This window comes from Diceros bicornis, chromosome 21 (genome assembly GCF_020826845.1).
Source record: "Diceros bicornis minor isolate mBicDic1 chromosome 21, mDicBic1.mat.cur, whole genome shotgun sequence".
In the NCBI taxonomy this organism is placed as follows: Eukaryota; Metazoa; Chordata; class Mammalia; order Perissodactyla; family Rhinocerotidae; genus Diceros; species Diceros bicornis.
In genome coordinates, this window is record NC_080760.1 from 35796393 (window position 1) to 35818244 (window position 21852).

General features: G+C 36.6%; 1 protein-coding gene across 3 annotated transcripts in view; it reads right to left on the reverse strand.

Annotated features, from left to right (window-relative positions):
* Positions 1 to 390: 390 nt before the first annotated feature.
* The window catches only part of TAF2 (TATA-box binding protein associated factor 2), an 84820-nt gene continuing 63358 nt past the window's right edge, over positions 391 to 21852 (reverse strand). For 2 of the 3 annotated variants that reach the window (XM_058564843.1, XM_058564844.1), the window contains 5 exons: positions 15359 to 15588; positions 13868 to 14023; positions 13272 to 13377; positions 10753 to 10875; positions 391 to 985 (listed from right to left, as the gene is read on the reverse strand). In XM_058564843.1, the coding sequence (XP_058420826.1) occupies positions 693 to 985; positions 10753 to 10875; positions 13272 to 13377; positions 13868 to 14023; positions 15359 to 15588 (908 nt within the window). In that variant the 3' untranslated portion in view covers positions 391 to 692. The remainder of the gene's footprint in view (positions 986 to 10752; positions 10876 to 13271; positions 13378 to 13867; positions 14024 to 15358; positions 15589 to 21852) is intronic. The other variant, XM_058564845.1, reaches the window with a different exon arrangement.

Consider the following 21852-nt stretch of genomic DNA (forward strand, 5'->3'; position numbering starts at 1 on the left):
ATTCCAACATCATAATTGCCGAATGTGCTAACAAAAGTTATTCAATTTTCTTTTTAAAGCGCTGCTTCCGAAAATTTCAATATTTTAGGGCAAAGAAAATATCCTGTATTTTTGTTCATTAATTCTGATGCTTAGTTTCTATGGTTAACACAAAAAAACATGCAAGAGAGAAGATTCCTATAGAAAAGCCTTTTTCAGTAGTTTCAAATGGTGTTATACAATATTTCATTGGAAATAGTGGTTTCACCACATATTTGGCAGTAGCTTCTGTTTAAAACACAACTTTGCCCCACAACATCCATCAAAGGCTTTAAAACATAATTGACTTTTTGCATTTTGTGAATGGGAACTGCCAGTGGATATGAGGGCATTTACGAAAAGAGGGTGGGTGGGTGGGTGGGTGGGTGTGTGTGTTAAGGAGGAAATGGGATGAAATGATTTGGGGGGTGTGTTTGTGTGTTTCAAGGAGGAAATGGGATGAAATGGTTTATTCAGAACTATAAAACACATTTTCCTAATTAGATCTCAATCGCACAAATAATATAAACCAAATGTTTAGAACTTAAATGGATTCTGAATTTCTATGACAGGCAACTCCTTTTCCCCCCCTTTTGTCATTCTTTACAGAGGACAAAGCTTTAATTATATATATTCTTCTGGACACTGAGGCGAGGGTCTCCTTTGTCCCCTTCTCAGTCTGAAAGAGAAGGAGAACGAATAGACCTGCCACTGGCGGGGCTGGAGAAAGTGAAAGGTTCCTTGTCCTTTTCTTTACTATCATGCTTATGCTTGTGCTTATGCTTATGTTTGTGCTTCTTCTTCTTTTTCTTGTGCTCGTGGTGATGGTGGTGATGGTGGTCACTGTGTTTGGAGGACGTAGATTCCTTAGTAAACACTGAGAGTGGAGCTGCTGCAACTGGATGCATACTCATCTCCAAAGGTGACTGTTCTTTACCTTCAAGATTAAAAACACCCAAATGAATTCCTGTTGATAACAAGGAAAGTGAAATAAAAGTAAGAGGGAGCTGATGACAGTATAGAAAAGAAGGATTTCTAAGTGTTTATTACTTCCAGGTGAATAATTAAGAATGGGAGAAGTATCTAAACAAGACATCCAATTAGTTATACACAGATAAGTTTTCAGTATTGTGGCCAGGAAATTGAGTATTTCAATTCCTTATAGTCTACAAAATTGTAACATATACCAGTGTGTTACCAAACCACCTTCTAAAAATTAATATTTTTATTTTTTATTATAATTTTATTTATTTATTTATTTTTCCCCCAAAGCCCCAGTAGATAGTTGTATGTCATAGCTGCACATCCTTCTAGTTGCTGTATATGGGACGCGGCCTCAGCATGGCCGGAGAAGTGGTGCGTCAGTGCGCGCCCGGGATCCAAACCCGGGCCGCCAGCAGTGGAGCGCGTGCACTTAACCGCTAAGCCATGGGGCCGGCCCTAAAAATTAATATTTTTAAAGTATTATGAAGAGATGATAATGATTACGTGTATGTTACAGGTTAGGACCCACAGTGGTCAATGAAACAGCTCCTTCAACTACTGTTCTGCTCTAAGGTATTAGGGAGGAAAATGGCAGTACTTTATTTGTGCCATCTGGAGAACCAATTTATACACAAACATGCTACACTAGTTACTGATAATGTTTCTCAGCAAAAATCCAAATTTCTATAGTTCCTTAAGACAATTTCTGGGAACAGATAGACAAAGGTGAACTCTTTAAGTAGATTCAGTATACATAGCTTAAGAAATCTAGAAAAAGTGGTGAGTCTATAAAGGGAATGTCTTTACTTCAAGTCAAGAGTAGTACCATTAAAAAAAAAAAGCAACTGAGAATTAGGAGACCTGTGCTCTAGCACAGGTTCTGCTGTTAACCTTCAGCATTATTTTATCTCTCTTTATCTCATCTAAAAAAAATGGATCAATGCCTTTGAAGGTTCTTTCCATTTCTTTTTTTTTTTTTTAATTTTATTTATTTATTTTTTCCCCCAAAACCTCAGTAGATAGTTGTACGTCATAGCTGCACATCCTTCTAGTTGCTGTATGTGGGACGCGGCCTCAGCATGGCCGGAGAAGCAGTGCGTCGGTGCACGCCCGGGATCCAAACCCGGGGCGCCAGCAGCGGGGCGCGCGCACTTAACCGCTAAGCCACGGGGCCGGCCTGTTCTTTCCATTTCTAACATTCTATTGGTCTAGGAATTTATAATAGTAGTTCTCAAGACTCTAGTGTACAAGAATTTCTTGCTTCCTCCAGACCCTATAATCCTTGGGCCATACCCTGAGAAACAATTCTCTCTGTATTACTAGATTAATGGTGCTGCTCTACATGCAGCCAACAAGAAAAAAGCCTAAGAATCATCTCTGATCTCCTCTCTTCTACATCTAGTTGGCTACCAAATCTAGTTAATTCTCACTTAGAAGTATCTCTTAAATCTGCCTCCATATCCTGTCTGTTACTGCATTAATTCAGACCACCTCACATCATCTGGATTACAGTACTAGTCTCCTATTAACTGGTCTCTTTGCCTGAAGTGTCTTATACTTGAATCCATACTTAACGTAGGTGCACAGCAGTGGTTCTCAACCAGGGGTGATTTTGCCTCCCAAAGGTTATCTGGCAATGTCTAGAGACATTTTTGTTGTCACACCTGGGGTGGGGTGTGGTGGGGGGAAGAAGTGTGACTGGTATCCTATGGGGAGAGGATAGGGATGCTGTCAAACACCACATAACAGACAGGACAGCCCCGCTAAAAGCAAAGAATTCTCATGCTCAAAATGTCAACAGTGTCCAGGCTGGGAGACCCTGCTGCTCAGTGATCTTCCAAAACCAAAACTGATCATAACTATCTGCTTAAAACTCAGTTGGTTCTACCGACAAAATAAAAGCCAAATTCCTTAGACTTCAGTACAGCAGTTTCTGAAAAATACATGTATTTTTAATCCAAACTGGCTAAAAAATCAGGCTTTTCACTAAATGAATTTCCATGTAGTAGTTTCTTCTCTTTTTTAAAAAGTAAATTCTCAGCACTAATTCTGATCCAAACCCGCCCCAAACCATGGTCTTTACCAAAACAGGGATCACAACAGAAGTTTTCTAAAAATCACTTCCAGCACTAATTTTGTTGACAGTTCGCAATCTGCCCTGAGCGTCCCTTTCCAGCTTTATCTTTCAGCGCTCCTTTCTGTACACTCGAGGCTGGCCCCTGGTGAGTGTGTCTTTATTAACGCTATTTCCCATGCTCGGAATGCCCTTCCCCTATTTCTCATCTGACGCACACATTCATTTAACACATATCAGGAACTACACGGGAACAGGAGAAAATAGTGATGAACTGGACAGTCTCAGTCGTCCTAGAGCTGACAAACTAATAAAGAAGGAAGAAACTGAATAAGTACACCAAGTAATAAAAAGACAAAACAGAGGGTGAAACCAGAGCACAACAGGAGACTTCAATTAGTTGAGTGGGGATCAGAGGCAAACTTCTCCAAGGAAGTACTGTTTCAACTCTAACCTAAAGGAGGGGAACTGGGCCGGCCCCATGCCTTAGCAGTTAAGAGCGCGCTCCGCTGCTGGTGGCCTGGGTTCGGATCCCGGGCGCGCACCGACGCACTGCTTCTCCGGCCATGCTGAGGCTGCGTCCCACATACAGCAACTAGAAGGATGTGCAACTATGACATACAACTATCTACTGGGGCTTTGGGGGAAAAATAAATAAATAAAAATTAAAAAATAAATAAAGGAGGGGAAAGGGAAAGAAAAAACACTTTAGGGTCTTTAATTTAAAACTCAGCTCACGTGTCATTTCTTTGGGAAGTTTCTCCCAAACTGCCCCAAAGAATTAGTGCTTTCATGTTCCCACTACATAATACAGATGAGGAAATTAAGGCACAGAGAAATTAAGTGTCTTACCCAAGGTGGTACTGGCAGATTGGAGCTATAAAACCAAAAAGCCTGACTCCAGAGTCTGTGCTCCTCACCACTCTGCCCATCTGCACAGACCATGGTGCATACTGTAGCACTTCTGTTAATCTTTGGGTCTTTTTCATTAGACTCATAGCTTATTTTTTTTTTTTTCTCGGTCAGGAAGATTTGCCCTGACCTAACATCTGTGCCAATCTTCCCCTATTTTGTATGTGGGATGCCTCCACAGCATGGCTGATAAGTGCAGTAGGTCCGCACCCAGGATCTTAACCCACAAACCCTGGGCCAGTGACGCAGAGCACGTGGAACTTTAAGCACTCGACCATAGGGCCGGCCCCTGGACCAGCTACTTGATTTGTAGTGTCAGTCAAATATGCCACTATACGATTTTAATTTAGATTTTAAATGAATTAAACATGAATATGTTCCTGATTTTATAAATATGGGAAGATAGGTCCATGCCTAACATAATACATAGCTTAGTGATGAGAAGTAATAAAAGAATTTAAAGCCTCACGAACAAATTCCTTTAACTCCTATCTCATTGTTTAGTCAGTCTACATCAACAGACCGCAGCATTCCAATAGGCTGTCTGCACTACTGGGAGTCTAAGGTCCTTTTCTGCACTGAGAGAAGTTTCATCATGTAATCCTAAGCACCTGCCAAGCTACTTGGATTGCAGAAAAGCCAATAATTATATTGGAAACTGTACTTCCCAGGAGAGGCAACTGCCAAATGGACAACTGAGAGTACTTGGGTGTACTCTCTTCCAAAGAATACTTATAACCACTTCACAAGTAAATCCAATCCCTTTCCTAGTGGTCTTAGATTTTTCATTAAAGAATACTGATTATAAATCTTACATTTCTCTTGATTTGTATGAAGTCTAAGAAGACAATGGATTAGCTAGATCGAAGAATAAAGGTGTTAGGAACCAGGGCTCCTAGGACAAATGGCTGATTCCAGTTCTGGGTAGAAAATTTACAAGATGAGCCTGAAAAATCCAGTATAACAGCAAGGAAGATAAAGTTTTCTCAACAGACTCAAGAGTCAACTTAAGAGGTTCTCACTGTCCAAAGATGGAACAATTTGAATATTGATAAAGATAACTGTAACAGAATGGAACTGATCACCATTGGAGGATGCTAGTTAGCCAACTCATTATTTTGAAAACTGTTAAATAGAGAGAATCAAGCCTTTATCTTTCTTTTCCTTTATGATCTATACCACTGGGTAATAGTAGATGAGGGGGAATTTAGCTTTATAGAAATAATCCAGCTTATAAATAAAAATGGAAAGATGAATTAGAATATGACCATCTTGCAATCTTTAATGAATTAATGGATCTAGGCCTTGAACATCTTAGTGGCTAACCTCATAAAAGAGTCACGCAGACATTGTATGCGTCCAGATGGAAGAACACATCACTATCTATAAATCTGAATCCAATTAAGCTTATAGATACAACTACAAATTTCCAGGAAATGCAGAGGACTCTAATATGTTAATTACACCACAGGTATACAATTAGTAAAAAACAGACTTGAAAACTACAGATCAAAACCCTGGTTTCTGTAACAAATACATTGTAAATGGGAAAAAAAAGATGGACTGGAAATTTTAAATTTAAAAAGATGTAAAGGATATATCAGCCAATTGCAATGTGTAGACCTTATGTAGACACTGATTCAAACAAATAAATTGTTAAAAATAAAAATAACGGCACAAATGAGTGAACTGAAATTTAAACAGTGACTGGATATTTAATGATAAGAAAAAACTTAATTTTTTAAAATACAAGAATATTACTGTGGTTATGAATTTTTAAAGTCTGTATCTTCTATAGATACATACTAAATTATTTATGAATAAAATGATGATACATGGGATTTGTTTCAAAATAATTCAGAAGAGTGGAAATGTGTAAAGGTACAGATTCAGCAAGACTGACCATAAGCTGACCATTGCTGAAGCTGAGTAACAGATACATGGAGGTTCATTACACTAGCCTAACTACCTCCCAGTTTTATAATAAAGTATTTTTCGAAAAGGAGAAGTTAAGGCAATTTGGCACTATTCATGAAAATGTTAAATGCCCATATTCTTTGATTTAGAAAGTTCATTTCTAGAAATTTATCCAACAAATGTGCTCACACATATGTGCAAAGACATATGTACAAAAATATTCATCAGAATAGTATTTGTAACAACAGCACATCTGATAAAACCTAATTTTACTCTATCACCACCAACAACCTTCAGCTCTTAAGTTTTCTTAGACAATATATATTTTTTGTTTGCTTAATCTCTATCTTTCCTGAATAATTTTTACTAGGTCTAATCTAAGGTGATAAGAAAATACAATTTCCTTCCCAGGTGGAATTGTATTAATAGTCAGATTCGGGACACATATGAGTTTACTTTCACACTAGCATAACAAAATCATCTATAGGCTCTCTACTGAGAAAAATGCACATATTACCATCCCCCTGACACATTTACACATATAATTTCACAAACTATGTCAGGGGTTTACAAGATGCCTGGGAACTTGAGGCCCAGGCAAGGTTAGGCACCACTCAGTTTTAAGCTAATGAAAGTCCCTTTAGTGACCTAAAATATATGTCTCTATCATAGATAGGAGATATATCAGGAAAAAAAGATATATATAATCCACAATATTATAATTTTCCTATTTCATGTGACATAGAAAGAATAAAACAACGTGCAGTTTTGTTGTTCCACCCAACACAAAATCTTTCCTAGAGACCTAATGAAATGCACTATGCATAAGGATTACTTGCAGTCAACTTAATAAACGCAAAACAAACAGAAAGAGGTACTTAATATAAGCCTAATGTGGAATCTTTTCAGCCCATCTGATAAAAGTGCTGATAACAGTGAATAACCTGCTAGTTCTATTAAATTCATTCACATTAGGTCTATGTTTAAATTTAACACAAAATCTGCAGTTTCTACTAGGAAAAGTGTGAAGGCTGTTCTTTGGATTCTTCTGAGCACTGTTAAAAATAAAATGTTGAATTATATCATTATAATTTGAGGAAAAAAAATCTAAGTCTGTTTTTCATATTAGAGTTTCAAAAGAAAGAACTCTAGGGCTCTCAAGTTTGTTTTTTTCTTTTTAAAGGATTTCACGCACCTGAAGAGGGCTTTGCTGACTTACACAAGGAGGCGTTACGTAACACGGCAGCCCTAGCAGGCAACTGCAGGAACTCTCCTTCTTTTCTTCCCCACAGAAACCACTAGGGATTTCCCTCTGCTCCTGTTTCTGTCACTCATCCTCTCCACTTATCACTGAAAACCCTGCAGCACTATGGGAGACAGACCAGCTACCTCAGCCTTTGCAGCAGTGGAGAGGGAGCTGCAGCAGTGGGAGAGAAGAGGACATGGTGTGCTCAATCCATCACCATGGGAACCATACAGCCCTTTCTCCATATTCCTTCCCTTACCTCAGGAGAGGGAAAAGAAATAGTAAAGTAATGAAGGACAATACCCCTGCCACTTCTTCCTTACCCCAAATGGCTTAACTACCATACATATATCATCCCTACCCTAAAATATTCTTCTCATTATCATATGCAAGGAAAAAAAAAATTGGGGGCAAAAAGGTTAAAAAGTTAACCATGACCTGTCCTCTACTTAACAGTTTCCATCCCTTCTTTATTTTACCTAAACCCCCACTACTTTTCCATCCCTCCCAGATGAGTCTGCAACACATTCCAGTTCTCAATTATCATCTGGCTTGCTGGCTCTATGGGAGCCATCTCAGACTTCATCTCAGCTCATGAATAAAGGAAGCAGGAGTCCCAAACTCACAAGCCTTGGACCTAAGAATATAGCATAAATAAGTAAGCAGACAACTAGGTGCAACACAAAAGAAATCAACGAAGGGGCCAGCCCGGTGGCGTAGCGGTTAAGTTCACGCATTCCGCTCCGGCGGCCCAGAGTTTGCCAGTTCAGATCCTGGGACTGGACCTACTCACCACTCATTAAGCCACGTGGAGGCAGCATCCCATATAGAAGAGCTATAACTCTACAACTATGATACACAACTATGTGCCAGGGCTTTGGAGAGAAAAAAGAAAAAAGAGGAAGACTGGCAACAGATGTTAGTGTGGGGCCAATCTTCCTCAAAAACAAACAAACAAAAAAAGAAATCAATGAAATGGAAAGCACATCCCTGTCTAAGCGGGCCTCTCAGTTAACTCCTTTACAGTAGGAGTTGAAAATCCAGATTTTATGTGTAACCTCTTCATTTTTAGTCAACTACTCTGAAAATGTTTGTAAACCTTCTATAGAGCAAATAAAATGTCCCTCAGTTGGATGACCTGAGTAAGGCCCAAAAAACCCATCTGAAAACTTTAATCTAGAATCCCTGGAGACTTAAGAGAGGTCACAGCTTCCTTTACCACTGTTCTATGCCTCCTCTCCTGAACCCCCAACTCTCAATCCCAGGCCAAGACAGCTACCACAGTAGAAGACTCCCAACGTCTGCTGGGAGGCAGGAAAAGAGGAAGTTCCTGTTTTACTGCCAACTTGACTTGGGTTAGGTTAAAGTTGTACTTCTGACATTCCAAAAGATGGAGCTCTAAGTGCCTCTTCTCTCAGAAGCAGGAAAACTGCCTTTAGAATTCCAAAATAAATACATGTATAAATAAACTTTTGGAAGACTACCATTTGAAAAATGAAGGTTTTCTAAATTTTAAAATCACTGTTGAATTTTAAGACTTGCTCCGTAGTCATAGGGTACTGGATAGCATAAATACATTGAAAGGAAATTTCAATTTCAAATAAATTGAAAGGCACATTAAAGAATATATCCAAAATTAAGTTTTACAGATCAGTCCATATAATATGCTGGTATACTACCAGCTGGTTTTCCCTCATGACATAAAAGGGTCCTATACTGGTAACAGCCAAAGCTAAAATTTTAATGCTTTTCTATTCCCCACCAGAGCCCTACATCTCCTCCCCAGTCTTCCCATATGACACCATGAGAACTATAAGACTGTAGAGAGAGATTCCAAAAAAAGTACAAATGCATGCTTTAAAGCAATGTGAAACAAACACACTGTTGGGCACAAAAAGGTGTTAAGATTTGTTTTACATAGGTTAGTGTGCCACATCACTAAGAAAAACCAAACAAACGTATTCAGATACTTTTCTGGAACAGCTATTTATTTGACTGTTGGAATTCAGATAAAAATTTTTTTTTAAGGCATGGAAGGTGAGCAGAAGCATCACTCTCAAACTATATCAAGAGGTGTGAAACACTCTAAGCTTTGTAATGTCAAAAAATGTAGAAAAATTTTAACGCCTGGTAAAATTTTAATAAGTGTAATAATAATAAAGCAAAATTACACCATAACCAAAACCAAGAGAATACAAAACTGGCAAGGGCCAAGAAATGTCAAAATTCACTTATCAAAGTAAGTGCTAAAGTCTCCAGCTTATTTCCCTCTGAAATACGTTTTGAGTGAATCTATTATAATAAATGTATAGAGCACACAAAGAGATATAAGTAACCAACAATCTGAGGTCTCAAGTCTGGGGTCTCAGTACCAAAAGATTTTGAGGTATTGCTTTTGTTTGAAGTCTCCTATTAATCACAGTTGATCCCTAAGCTCTTCAAATCAATAAACAGTTACTCTTTTGTTTATATCATAAAAACACGGTTTATATAAGCAAAATCCATCAGTTGGAATTTTAAAGCCTGACTAATGACTTTTGGAAAAACTATTCTTTAAAATGATTTTGCTTATGTATCTTGTTTTTCACTCCCTGTTCCTCCAAAACTTGAAGACTGGATCTTTGCTCATCAGCATCGAATGTTTACTCTTTATTTGGATTATAATCTTCTCTTTGTAAGCAACAGAAGAACAAAGTAAGCAGAAGACAATGCAAAATAGTAGAAGAGGTAACAAACACATCTGAACTGAATTAACTTTCATAAACTTAAGCCCAATTAGTATAAAATAATTTAAAACATAGAACATGTTAGTTTTCTAGGTATAGCATCAAGTCTTCATGATTGACCAGGAAGGACCAATTGTAAAACTTTCAGGGAGAGGAGAGGAGAAATAAGTGGTTGATTTTTGTACTTTATAAAAGTATAAAGGCACAGTTTTTTTTTTTTTTTTTTGAGGAAGATTCACCCCAAGCTAATATCCGCTGCCAATCTTCCTCTTTTTGCTTGAGGAAGAGTTGCCCTGAGCTAACATCTGTTGCCAATCTTCCTCTTTTTGCTTGAGGAAGATTCGCCCTAATCTAACACCTCTGGCAGTCTTCCTGTATTTTGTATGTGGGTCGCCGCCACAGCATGACTGACGAGTGGTATAAGTCTACACCCAGGATCCGAATCCATGAACCTGGGCCACCGAAGCGGAGTGCGCTGAACTTAACCACTACGCCACAGGGCTGGTCAGAGTATAAAGGCACAGATTTGATGGTTTCTACTAAAGTTGGCCTTTTTCATATTATAATATTCTTAGAAAAAGCACTGCAAGGAAAGAGCAAAATGTTAATATAATGGGTATCTTTAAACGGGATATTGAGATTTTTTTTTCTTCCTTCCTTTCTACTTTTCTATTTCCAAGTTTTATATATTAGAACTACATTACTTTTGAAATACTAAAATGTCTGGTTTAAAAAAGTCTTTATGTTAAATAATATCAAGTCAATGTGTTGCAAGAAAAGCAATTCCTCAGAACTATATTTTTAATGTATTCTTTTTAAGTTGATGAACTTTATAAAATTTATAGATTTATTCTTGAGCAAAATAATAATTTTACCTGTTCCTTTCCGTGCAAGTTCCATACTCCACTGGGGTTTTGTGGCAGGTGTGCCATCACAGCCTGATGAGTGCTGGGGTATTAAAGCAGATCGGGAGTTAGCTGGTCGATATTTAGAGAGCCCTAAAATGCCAAAAAAAGAGGAAAAAGAGGGATTTAGTTCTTTGTTTCTCCCAAAAAAGAAAAAAGCCTGACAGGTTTTTATAACTTAACCTTAAAACCAGAAGCAGTTCAATAGTAAAATTTTAATAATGAAAAGAATACTAAAAACTACTGAAGATTTCATTTGATTTAATCCTTTATCATGGTTCCTATATGCTTAAGCCTGAGAACAATACACATTCAAGAAAGACAGTGAGTTTGGCCTGCTGAACATATAAATTGGATTGTACATTCTGGCGCAGAAACCATTTCATACTTTTAATAATTTATGTGGAACTCTGCATATAGTAAAGTCTGCTGGCTCCCTCCAAAATCTGCTATTAAGTTCTATTATAATGTTTACTCAACAAATAGATCAAAATAATTTAAATATTTAAAACAGGAAATGTTTTAATTGTATAATGTGAACAGCATTGTAGTAGGTATCAGGAGATCCAGGTTCTGAGTCCAGATTATCAACAAATTAGATATATAATCCAGGCAAGACATTTATCTCTTTGTGTCTCAATTCCTTCATTTGTCATATGGAAAAGTCCTAAGATTTGGGTCTAGCCCTGAGTTGGCTCTTACTTGGGTGTGTCATCTAGAGAGAATCATTTAATAAAAACAAATAACTTCTGCTTAAGTTTACTTATCTGTCAAATGGATAGAATAAATACTTGTTAAGATCTATTACAACTATAAAAGCCAAAGAATTCATGACTCATCAGCCTTCAAGTATATCTTAGGTTCATACTGTATTTGAAGCTGGTTCTCAAATTCTACTAGCTCATCCTAGATTACTAACCAGTGAAAAATAATTTAGGTCTCATCACCAACATAAACAAAAAGCCAAACCAACAGCAAGGAGACTAAGGTGGGGAAGGAGGACTTGGCACAAATGTAACATATTAAAAAAAAAAAAAGAAAAACCTCATTCAAATGTAAAGATCATAGACATAGACAACCAGCATAGGGTATGAATAGAATTTTGAAATAAAAAGAAACAAAAACAGTATCCAGAAAAAAAATATTTATATTCATAATAAAAGAAATGCATTATAAAGTAAATGTGAATTATCATTTTATAGTTAATTAAGTATCTTTTATTACATTGATGACCATAAAACAATACCATGACATACAAAAAATGATGATAAATGATAAATGAAAATTAATGAATCACACCATATGTTTCAATATGGATGATATTTTAGAAGTAGACTGTTGAGTGAAAAAAGCAAGTCATAGTGAATATCATGTCATTTTCATAAAATTCAAAAACCAAGTGTAAGTAAACATGTAGATCATGTATCTATGTGGTACACTATAAAGAAAAGCAACAGAATGATTAAGGAAAAGAAAATTCAAGACAGTATTTACTTGTAGTGCAAAGGCAGGTGAACAGAATCAGGAGAGAAGCACCGAGGGAATGGCTATGGCCTGGAGTGTAATATGTTTAAGTTAAGGTGGGTGGCAGGTTCACAGATATTTGTTGTAGTACTATATTTCACAATTTATATGCAAGTTACACCAAAGCTTTATTCCTGAAAATTTTAAAATGCTGAAAACATAAGCTAGGTGTAATCTTTTCAAAAAGCATTATAGCAGTATGCACCAAGAGCTATGAAAATCTTCTCAAGATAAGTATCTCATAATATAGTTAAAATTAATCTTTTCACCAACAACATATTTTTGAAAATTTATCTTAAGAACATAATTTGACAAAAAAGAAACAAAAGCTTTTGTAGGAAGATATTCAGTGCAGAATTTCCTGTAACAAATAAAAATCAGGAACAACTTAAATGCCTACCAACAGGGAAATAGGGTAAATTATAGTATATCAACTCAACACTGTCTCAGGAAATATTTTCAAAAGAAAAGATTATGATGTTTGAGACATGCATGCAAAAAATCTGTGATATAATATTACGTGGAATAGGCAGGCAAAAAGAGAAAGTAGTTGTGTTATGGGCAGCATTAACTTTATAGTCAAAAATTTTTTTAAATAATTATGTTTACATTATTTAAAAGAAACCAGATCTAGTATTTTATTTTGAGGTTAAGCCTACTACAAAAGAAAGAAAGGAAACAAAAGAAAGAGATTAAAGCCATTGGAAGAAATGTGATGAATGGAATTTTTAAAAAACAAATCCAGAAATAAGCCAAATATTTAAAAAGGACCCAAATAAAACAGAAACACTTCTCTTCTTTTTATTTATTCCTTTGTTGATGTGTGTTATAATCTGATATAATCTAATATTTTACACTGGCTACTTTTAAACTTCATAGTTGTTCACTTGAAATTAACACCTTAGAATAGCGATATCATGTGAACTTTCTCCATCACCCCAGTGACTGCAGTACACTAATCTTACCTGGAGTGGAAGGCCTTTCAAGCATGTTCAAATGATGGGAAATGAATGCCTGGCTATCGTGAACAGTATCCATATCAATCTCCTCCTCATCTTGAGAATTTGAAAACTACAACATACCCACGCACACACACAAAACAAAGGAGAAAAAGAGCCATTACATCACTTTACGTTTGGATCTTAGCTCTCAGGAAAGGTAGCAGAGAGGCCACAGGATACCCCCAAAAATCTTAAAAAGGAAAAGCAGTCTCTTTTTCTCAAAAAGTATTAAGAGAAAGAAAAGATTATGTGGTCCAGCCTCCAAAAGAAACTGACTGGAAATTACCAGAAATGTAATAACAACTAAAATCTATTCCTATGTTGTGGGAAGAAGTAGTGAGCTGTAGTAGATCGTGCACACATAGTTCCTCCCCCAAACAGAGAAGAAGTATGTGATAATAGAAGTTAAACAATCAGTTGGAATGTCTTAGAGGGACATTTGGGTTCTTTTATAACTCAGTCTGTTCCTGCTAAGGAAAAACCACTGCAAGTATTCAAAAAGATTTACAAGAAGGTGAATACCCTACACTGTTAATACAGGTTTAACCTGTATTTCTTACTCTGATTTTGAGTTTCACTTTACTGCTATCCTCATTCTTCTCCAGTATTTGACCAGGTTCTAGTGGGGACCCCAGTGGTGTATCAGCCTTCCTCTTCACTCCCTGCTGATGAGCTGATATATTACATGATGCTTCCTTGGCAAGGTGATCATCTTCCTGCAGCAATATTCAAGATCAAAATTAGACTTCTGAAGACAAGTAGCTCATATTATAGCTGAAAACTTATAGCTATAGCAACCATGCAGATTAAAGCATGCCCAGTGCCTAACAGTTATCAGCAATGGGCTTAAAATAAATTTCACCTTTTCCTGTCTGCAGGTCTTTTTTTCGAGAGAAGAGAGGTATTTACGTGAACTTTTAGAGTTTTCCCAAAAGAATATACATTTTGGTGTCATTTCTCTTCTTATCCTGAAAACTTCAAGTACGAAGGTGGACATATAAACATATATGGGCAAGAATTACAAACGTATTCATTTCCACAGGTTTATAAATATTCAGATCTGAAAGAGCTCTTTAACGAGACTCTTCTTTTCCTATGGAAAGATTTGTCTTACTTCTTGATAACCCAAACTCTAGGATCCATTTTAAATTTATAACAAATAAGTACAATTATATTTCACAAAATCTAGGTGAATAAGTAATTTAAAATGGCTATTACTAACACAGAGAGAATTTGAGTTTTAAAGTGTCAAAACACCATTAGGGAATTGCCAGGCAAGTAATCTGGTCTAAATATTGGTGAAAAATGAAGCTTAAGTATCAGACATTTTGCCATCAACAAGAAAATCACTTCTGGAAAACTTTCTTTAAATTACAGTAAAATGATTGATATGTATCCTAAAGGTCTTTCTACAAAAAGTCTAGTAATTTTATAATGCACAGCTAGAAACAAAAGCTTTTCTAAAGGCAAACACATACACATATATAAATATATAAATGTAATGCATAATCTCCTCCCAAATTAGCAGATTACTCATTTACCTGACCATTCATTGCTATTTGTTTGTTTGTTTATTTATTTATTTATTTACTTCAACAAGCATTTGCCAGGCACTTATCATATGTTTAGAACTGTGCTAGGTATTATATAGAGTAGTAAAAAAAAAAGTCAGGGCCCCTGTGTTCAAACACCTTGCCATTACCATATATGGACAAGATAGGTTAATATGTAACAGGTTAAATATTCATTTCAATTTTCTACTACTCAAAACAGAAATTCTACAGTCAAGTACAAAAAATCATTATGTCATCACAAAGGGAGTAAATGGACTAGCAGCACATCATTTGTTATGTGCAGCTATGCAGTTACCTTTACAAAATACAACTTTACAAATTGCGAAGTGCTAAGCTAATGTCAGCCAGACGCTTTTTTTAAACTGTACAAGAAACTGTTAGTGGCTTTAAAATTCACCAGTTCAAAAGAAGCAATTCTCTCCTCTAGATAGTGCTACATAATAAAACTACATCTTCTGTAATACATGTGATTCTTACAGGGTTCTGAAATCCAACAAGCTGAGCGTGACTACTTGGATTAGTCGCAGCTTCTTGGTTGCCTGCTATGGCCTCTGGAATTATGGTTGGATTTAAGACAGCTTTTTTCTCTTTTAGATTAAGAACCAACCCAAGCTCTGGCAAGGGTAAGCAGGAAGGTCTACTGAGGCCAAAAAGTGTGAAGTACAAGTCCACAGCACCACACCGTAACCTCCAGTCATGTGAGGTACCTAAGAAAAAATAATAAAGAAATAAAAGTCAATATGCACGTTTATCCACACATTTTTAACTGCTTCAGAACCTGCACAGAAGGAAGAGATGAACAGATTATGATGCCTGAAAGGAGCCACCTACTGACCTAGGCCCACTGGCAAACCCCCTGCTCTAAAGACCCATCTTATCTTAAGACAGATACTTACAATTTTTTACAGAAACAATAAATGTTAGTGAATGAACTAATTAATTTTATAATTGGAAGAAATTTTATCATGCCATTCTTACAAAATGAATATTAGATATCCATTAAAAATCTAATATTCTAAAAACAGTATTTTTTCTGGCTTTAAACCTTCCCTTTAATTCCTCCTCCTTGGTAACTACTCCACATTTATTCCTTCTCTATTCATCTTGTCTGATTTTCTTCTTTAATAGCCTGTTAGGAAGACAGACTCCATGAGCCTTCATGAACCCTATCACTTGAAACAAATTCTCCTAACTCAGATTTATTACTTTCAGATTTTAAATATAGTAAGAAATTCTACAACTCCTTGAAAAAACACAATTCTAAATTTGGACTTATTGCAGAGGAAGAAAATATTTTGCTAAATGCCTTTTTATTTGTGTTGTTCCTACTAGATATTTGTTTTAAAAAAAAAAAAAACACAAATAAACAAACCCCAGAGATGGCAACAGGCAGTAAAACATGTATTAACCAGAAGACTACCTGTGTATAAATTCAGTTTAAAGTAGTTGAGAGACTCAGAGGCAAGTTCTTTCAATTTTTCTGATAAGTCTCAGTTTCTTCATCTCCAAAATAAGGGTTTTGGTCTCAGATTATACTTTACCCCATAGCAGAGACAGACCAGAGCACACTAATACCAGAGTTCTTTCTCCTTTTCCTTTCTTTCCCCAGTAGAGCACTCCAGGTATATACTGCCATCAAACAGAACTGACTGACAAGATGAAATTTGTCATCTAGGGTTAGATAATTTTTATGTTTCTAGGCAGAATTTAAAATGTTCTAGAGAATTTAAAACAAATGAGAGAAGAAATATGTAAATTCTTCTAGATAAGAAAAATAAACCCTATAAATATTTAATTTTGAACAAGAACTATGGTTTCAAAAGAGTATCATACTGTTTAAAAAGGAAAGAAGTTGCTACAGTAGATTTTGGACAGCATAAATATTAACCTTTGTGATTTTCAACAACAAATATAAGAATAAGAAAACAAATTGTAATTAAGTAGTGATTCTGATGAGACTTACTCTAACAGATAAGTAAATATATAAATTATATGCAAAGGAAATCCATAAGGCAGGAATTATAATTTTACAGAGTTCATACTATACACTACACTGTGCTAGGCACTTTGCATGCTACAATGCCGTGAAGCAGCTATCATCAATCCTATTTGAGACATCTTTAATTTTGCTACTGTGGGATAAGGTAACAGATACATAACACTGTTAGAAGCAAGAGAAAGAGGCAGGAGCTCCCAAGGAGGATGAGGTTTTTACATCACGAAAACTAAAGAAAAACTAGAAAGGGAAGAACTGTATAGAGTGAAAGTAAAGATTTGACACTGGAAATCCACTTCCTTCTCTGGAATATGCACATCTGACACTTTAGTGGTCTGACATTGCTTAAGTTTTGGCAGGCATTCACTATACTCCTCCTAAAAGTATTTTACACATGTCACAGTTCCATAAAGGACAGGTATCAGATTCCTGGGCCTTTTATTACAAAGGCTGGAGGGGCTCAACCCTCTGAGGGAAGGGAAGGAATCCTGCCTGAGCAGCTAGCCCTGTATCTATCTATTCAGGGGTGTAGCAAAAGGAGTGAATTTTAGGCATTTTATCAGTAAGTAAAACTAGAATGGTTTAGGGCACATTTACAATGGAAGAACACTAAAAAAACCTTGAAGATCAATATTGCCTAAGTAGGTATAGTGCAAATAATCATCCTGAACCTTTATATGTTGTAGACGACATTGAAACCAGTCGATTGAGTGTGAATTCCTCAACCTTTTACAAAAATTTTAATTTTAATAAAGCCAATGAAAAATATATATTTTGATGAGCTACAGTTTTCTGTTTTGTTTTTTGAAAGTCAGCTTAAGGGCGCTGGCCCAGTGGCACAGTGGTTAAGTTCGTGCACTCTGCTTCCGCGGCCCAGGGTTCGCAGGTTCGAATCCCAGCACGGACCTAGGCACCGCTCATCAAGCTATGCTATGGTGGCGTCCCATATAAAGTAGAGGAAGATGGGCACAGAGGTTAGCCCAAGGCCAATCTGCCTCAGCAAAAGAAGAGGAATATTGGCAACAGATGTTAGCTAAGGGCTAATCTTCCTCACAAAAAAAAAAGAAAGTCAGCTTAAGGATGACTGGGCAACACAGTGAAGGCTACTAAATGCAGGGAACTCTTGGAATATGGTTTTTGTTTCTTTTTATTTCTATGTGGGCTTGTTGGTTTTGGTTTTTTGAAGGTTTCAGTAGACCTTCAATTTGGATGGAGGAATGAACATTATTTTGTTCTGTAGGAAAGTACTTGATAGTGTTTTTTTCCTCACAAAATTGACTTACAAATATTAAAATTTAGGGCTGATAAGAAAGAGCTAAAAAATGAATAGCAGTGCTTCTGTTAAAATTACAAAAAAAAAAATCAGAACTCCATTATATTTCAAAATCATAGAATAAAATTTTAAAATGGTTGTATATTATTATAGTGGAATTAAGTTGAGCAGTACAGTGGGAAAAAACACTTCTGCTTAATCACCAGTTAGCTCTGTGATCTTGGGCAAGTCAGCTGCCTGGGCCCCAAAATGGGGGCAATTAACTTGGAAAATCTTTAAGATCTCCTCAGGTCTAAAATTCTATGATTCCAAACCAATCAATTCCACTAGAATGAGGCCCTGACACAGCTACTGACTTCTGCCCTCAGTTACAGCTTTGAAGACCCTTCTTTAATCTTCTCGCTACCCCTCCATCCCCAATCACTTAAACGGCAAGGAATGCTCATGCATGAAAAAATGAGTCGCTCTCTCCTCTGAGGGAAAAATGCTGTCCATTCTGTCCCCGTTAGCAGTGATACCTTGGGATCAACCCTGCTTACCTGAATCAGAGGAACACTCAAGAAAAAGTAGGAAACCTGGTATTGATGTTCTCTATTCAAATCAGAAAGAATCTAAAGACAAACCCAAAAGACAGCACATCTGATCGTAAAAATGATCATCTCTTCATTTTGTAAAGTAATTGCTATTAAAACTGATCAAGCCAAAAAGCTGCTGAAGAAGAAAGCTCACTTTGAAAGCCCCTGTTTTCAGGACATTTTCCAATAAACCCAGCACTCCTTATTGATGACAGAAGCTTGGAAATTTTTTTTTTTTTTGTGAGGAAGATCAGCCCTGTGCTAACATCTGTTGCCAATCCTCCTTTTTTTTTGCTGAGGAAGACTGGCCCTGGGTTAACATCCGTGCCCATCTTCCTCCACTTTATATGGGACGCCGCCACAGCATGGCTTGAGAAGTGGTGCGTCGGTGCCCGCCCAGGATCCGAACCCCAGGCCGCCGCAGCAGAGCACGTGCATTCAACCGCTACGCCATTGGGCTGGCCCCAGAAGCTTGGAAATTTGTACAGAGTTGGGCCAGACAAATACAATTGTCCAAGGGTAGTTCTGTCTTGATCTTTCTCTCCATCTTACACTAAGTAAAAACAGCTGATTTCATTTATATTTATGCGTGTCTATACATACATAATTCTCTACAAAGAATAATACATTTTCATTTTCTTCTACCATTCCTATTTCTAAGAGGGAGGCTTTGGGAGAGAAAGAAAGAGGGCCAAAACTTTGAAATTTCCTGATGTTAATATCAAAATTGTTTATTTTCTTACTTTGAAACCTGGCAAATCCTACCAAACTGAGTTAGAAATTGTCCCTTAATCTACCCCCTAGAGAGTATCTGTAAACTTTCAAACACTAAAAATTATGATCTAAATAAACAGCTTTCAATGTCCTGAACAATTACATAAATGCTTTTACGTCATTTTTAAAGTAATGTCTCAAACACTGAAAGCAGCTTAGGAGTAATGGCTAAAATTTCCTTCACAATGATATACTATCTCTTCAATGAAGGCCTATGTCTTACGAAGTGAAAAAACATTGTTAAGCAGGCAAGACTAGTGAAAGTACTTACATTTAAAATAAAATACAAAGCATCAATAAAAATGTCCAATTCTTAGATTTTTATTTTTTAAATGTATTTTTTAAATTATTGTCATGTTGGTCTATAAAGCTATAAAATCTTACCTAAAGCTATAAAAGGTAGGATCTCAAATGTTCTGAATTTTGAAACATTTTTCTTTAGAAAAGGAAAATCATTTCTTTCGGTGCGGTAAAAATACATACAGCTAATAGCAGTTAGCTAGGTCATAACTCCACGTAATCCTCATTGCCTACAGGATAAAAAACAAACGCCTGAGGCCTTTAACTTTTGGATCCTAATCTATCTTTCCAGATAACACTATTTGCAAAACACGCTTTCAGAACTTGAGGCTTTTATGTATAATTCTCTCAGCTAAAATACCTTTCTCTTATGGCAAACTCTTTTCCATTCCTCAAGAGCTACGTCAAATGTCACCACTCTATGAACATTCTGGCATTCCAGGCAGGGTTCATGGCTCTGTTTTTGAAGTTTCCAGGGTACTTTGTTCCTCTATTTTAGCAACTACCTATTTGTGTTATAATTTATCTGCTCTTATGTCTCTTTCCCACCATACTAAGTTAATACACAAGGCATCTTTGTATACACAAAACATAGTATAGTGGCAAACAGGAAGTGCTGAAGAAATTACTGGTGAATAAATTAATATCTGAAACCTTTAAAAAGAATTGCCCCTGAACAACGTGACATTTTTAACTAAAAATAAACCTACGTATTTAAGATTCTTAAGCAACTATGGACAAAGACCACATAATGTGAAAAATCTTTCTCTCTAAAAATGTTTACTTCTTCTGTGGTGGATTATTACTTTAAAAGCTATATGGTAGGGGGCTGGACCCGTGGCTTGGTGGTTGGGTGTGCGCGCTCCGCTGCTGGCGGCCCGGGTTTGGATCCTGGGCGCGCACCAATGCACCGCTTGTGCGGCCATGCTGAGGCCGCACCCCACATACAGCAACTAGAAGGATGTGCAACTGTGACATACAACTATCTACGGGGGCTTTGGGGGAAAAAAAAAAAAAAAGGAGGAGGATTGGCAATAGATGGTAGCTCAGAGCCGGTCTTCCTCAGCAAAAAGAGGAGGATTGGCATGGATGTTAGCTCAGGGCTGATCTTCCTTGAAAAAAAAACAGAAAGCTATATGGTAAGTATAAGGACATTTTTGGGGACAACTGAGGAAACCTGAATATGGAATATATGCTGGGGTGGGGTATAATAATTGTATTACAAATATGTAGGAGAATGCCCTTATTCATAGGAATATATACCATAAAGTATATATTTGGGAAGAGTATCATCATGCAACTTATTTTCATATGATTCAGGAAAAAAAGAGGGTGTGTAAATACAGACAAAGAAAGAGTGGGAAGAGATCAGGTAAATACAGTAAACAACTAGTGAACCTAACTGAAAGCATATGGTTATTCACTATACTATTCTTTAAATTTTTCCAAGCTTTGAAAAATTTAAAAACAAAATGTTGAGGAGAAAAAGTTATATGAGAAAATTAAACTAAAGAATGGGTTAAGATATCTGTGTATGCCTATGTACATACATATATAGCCCTGTGTGTCTGTGTGTGTGTGTGTGTATGTGTATTTTCAAAGCAAAAACTATTGGGAAGATAGTAGAATAGCGCCTAGAACTTAAGGCTAAGTGGAGCTACCACACACCAAGCCAAGGGCAGAGACCAGGCAGTCCCGGGATCTCCAAAGCCGAAGTCTGGGCACCTTCCTTCTGGTACATGGTCATTAAAATGACTCAGTTAACAAGAGCCCCCAGCTTCTGTACCTCTCAGCTCCAGACCCCCCTTTCTAAAAAGAGTATTATTAATAATCATTGAATGATAAATGAGTTTTTAGTAATTTCTTAGTTCATTTGTCTCACTCTCAAACTAATCTCAACTAAATCTTTCTATGCATCCTACCATAATTATTTTCTTATTGAAAAGTTTTTGAAACCAGCTAAGCAAACAAACTTTGATTCTTCCAAAGCATCTGATGACCATCTCGTAAGATGATCCTTTCTTAATTGCCATGATATTCTCTCCAATATATT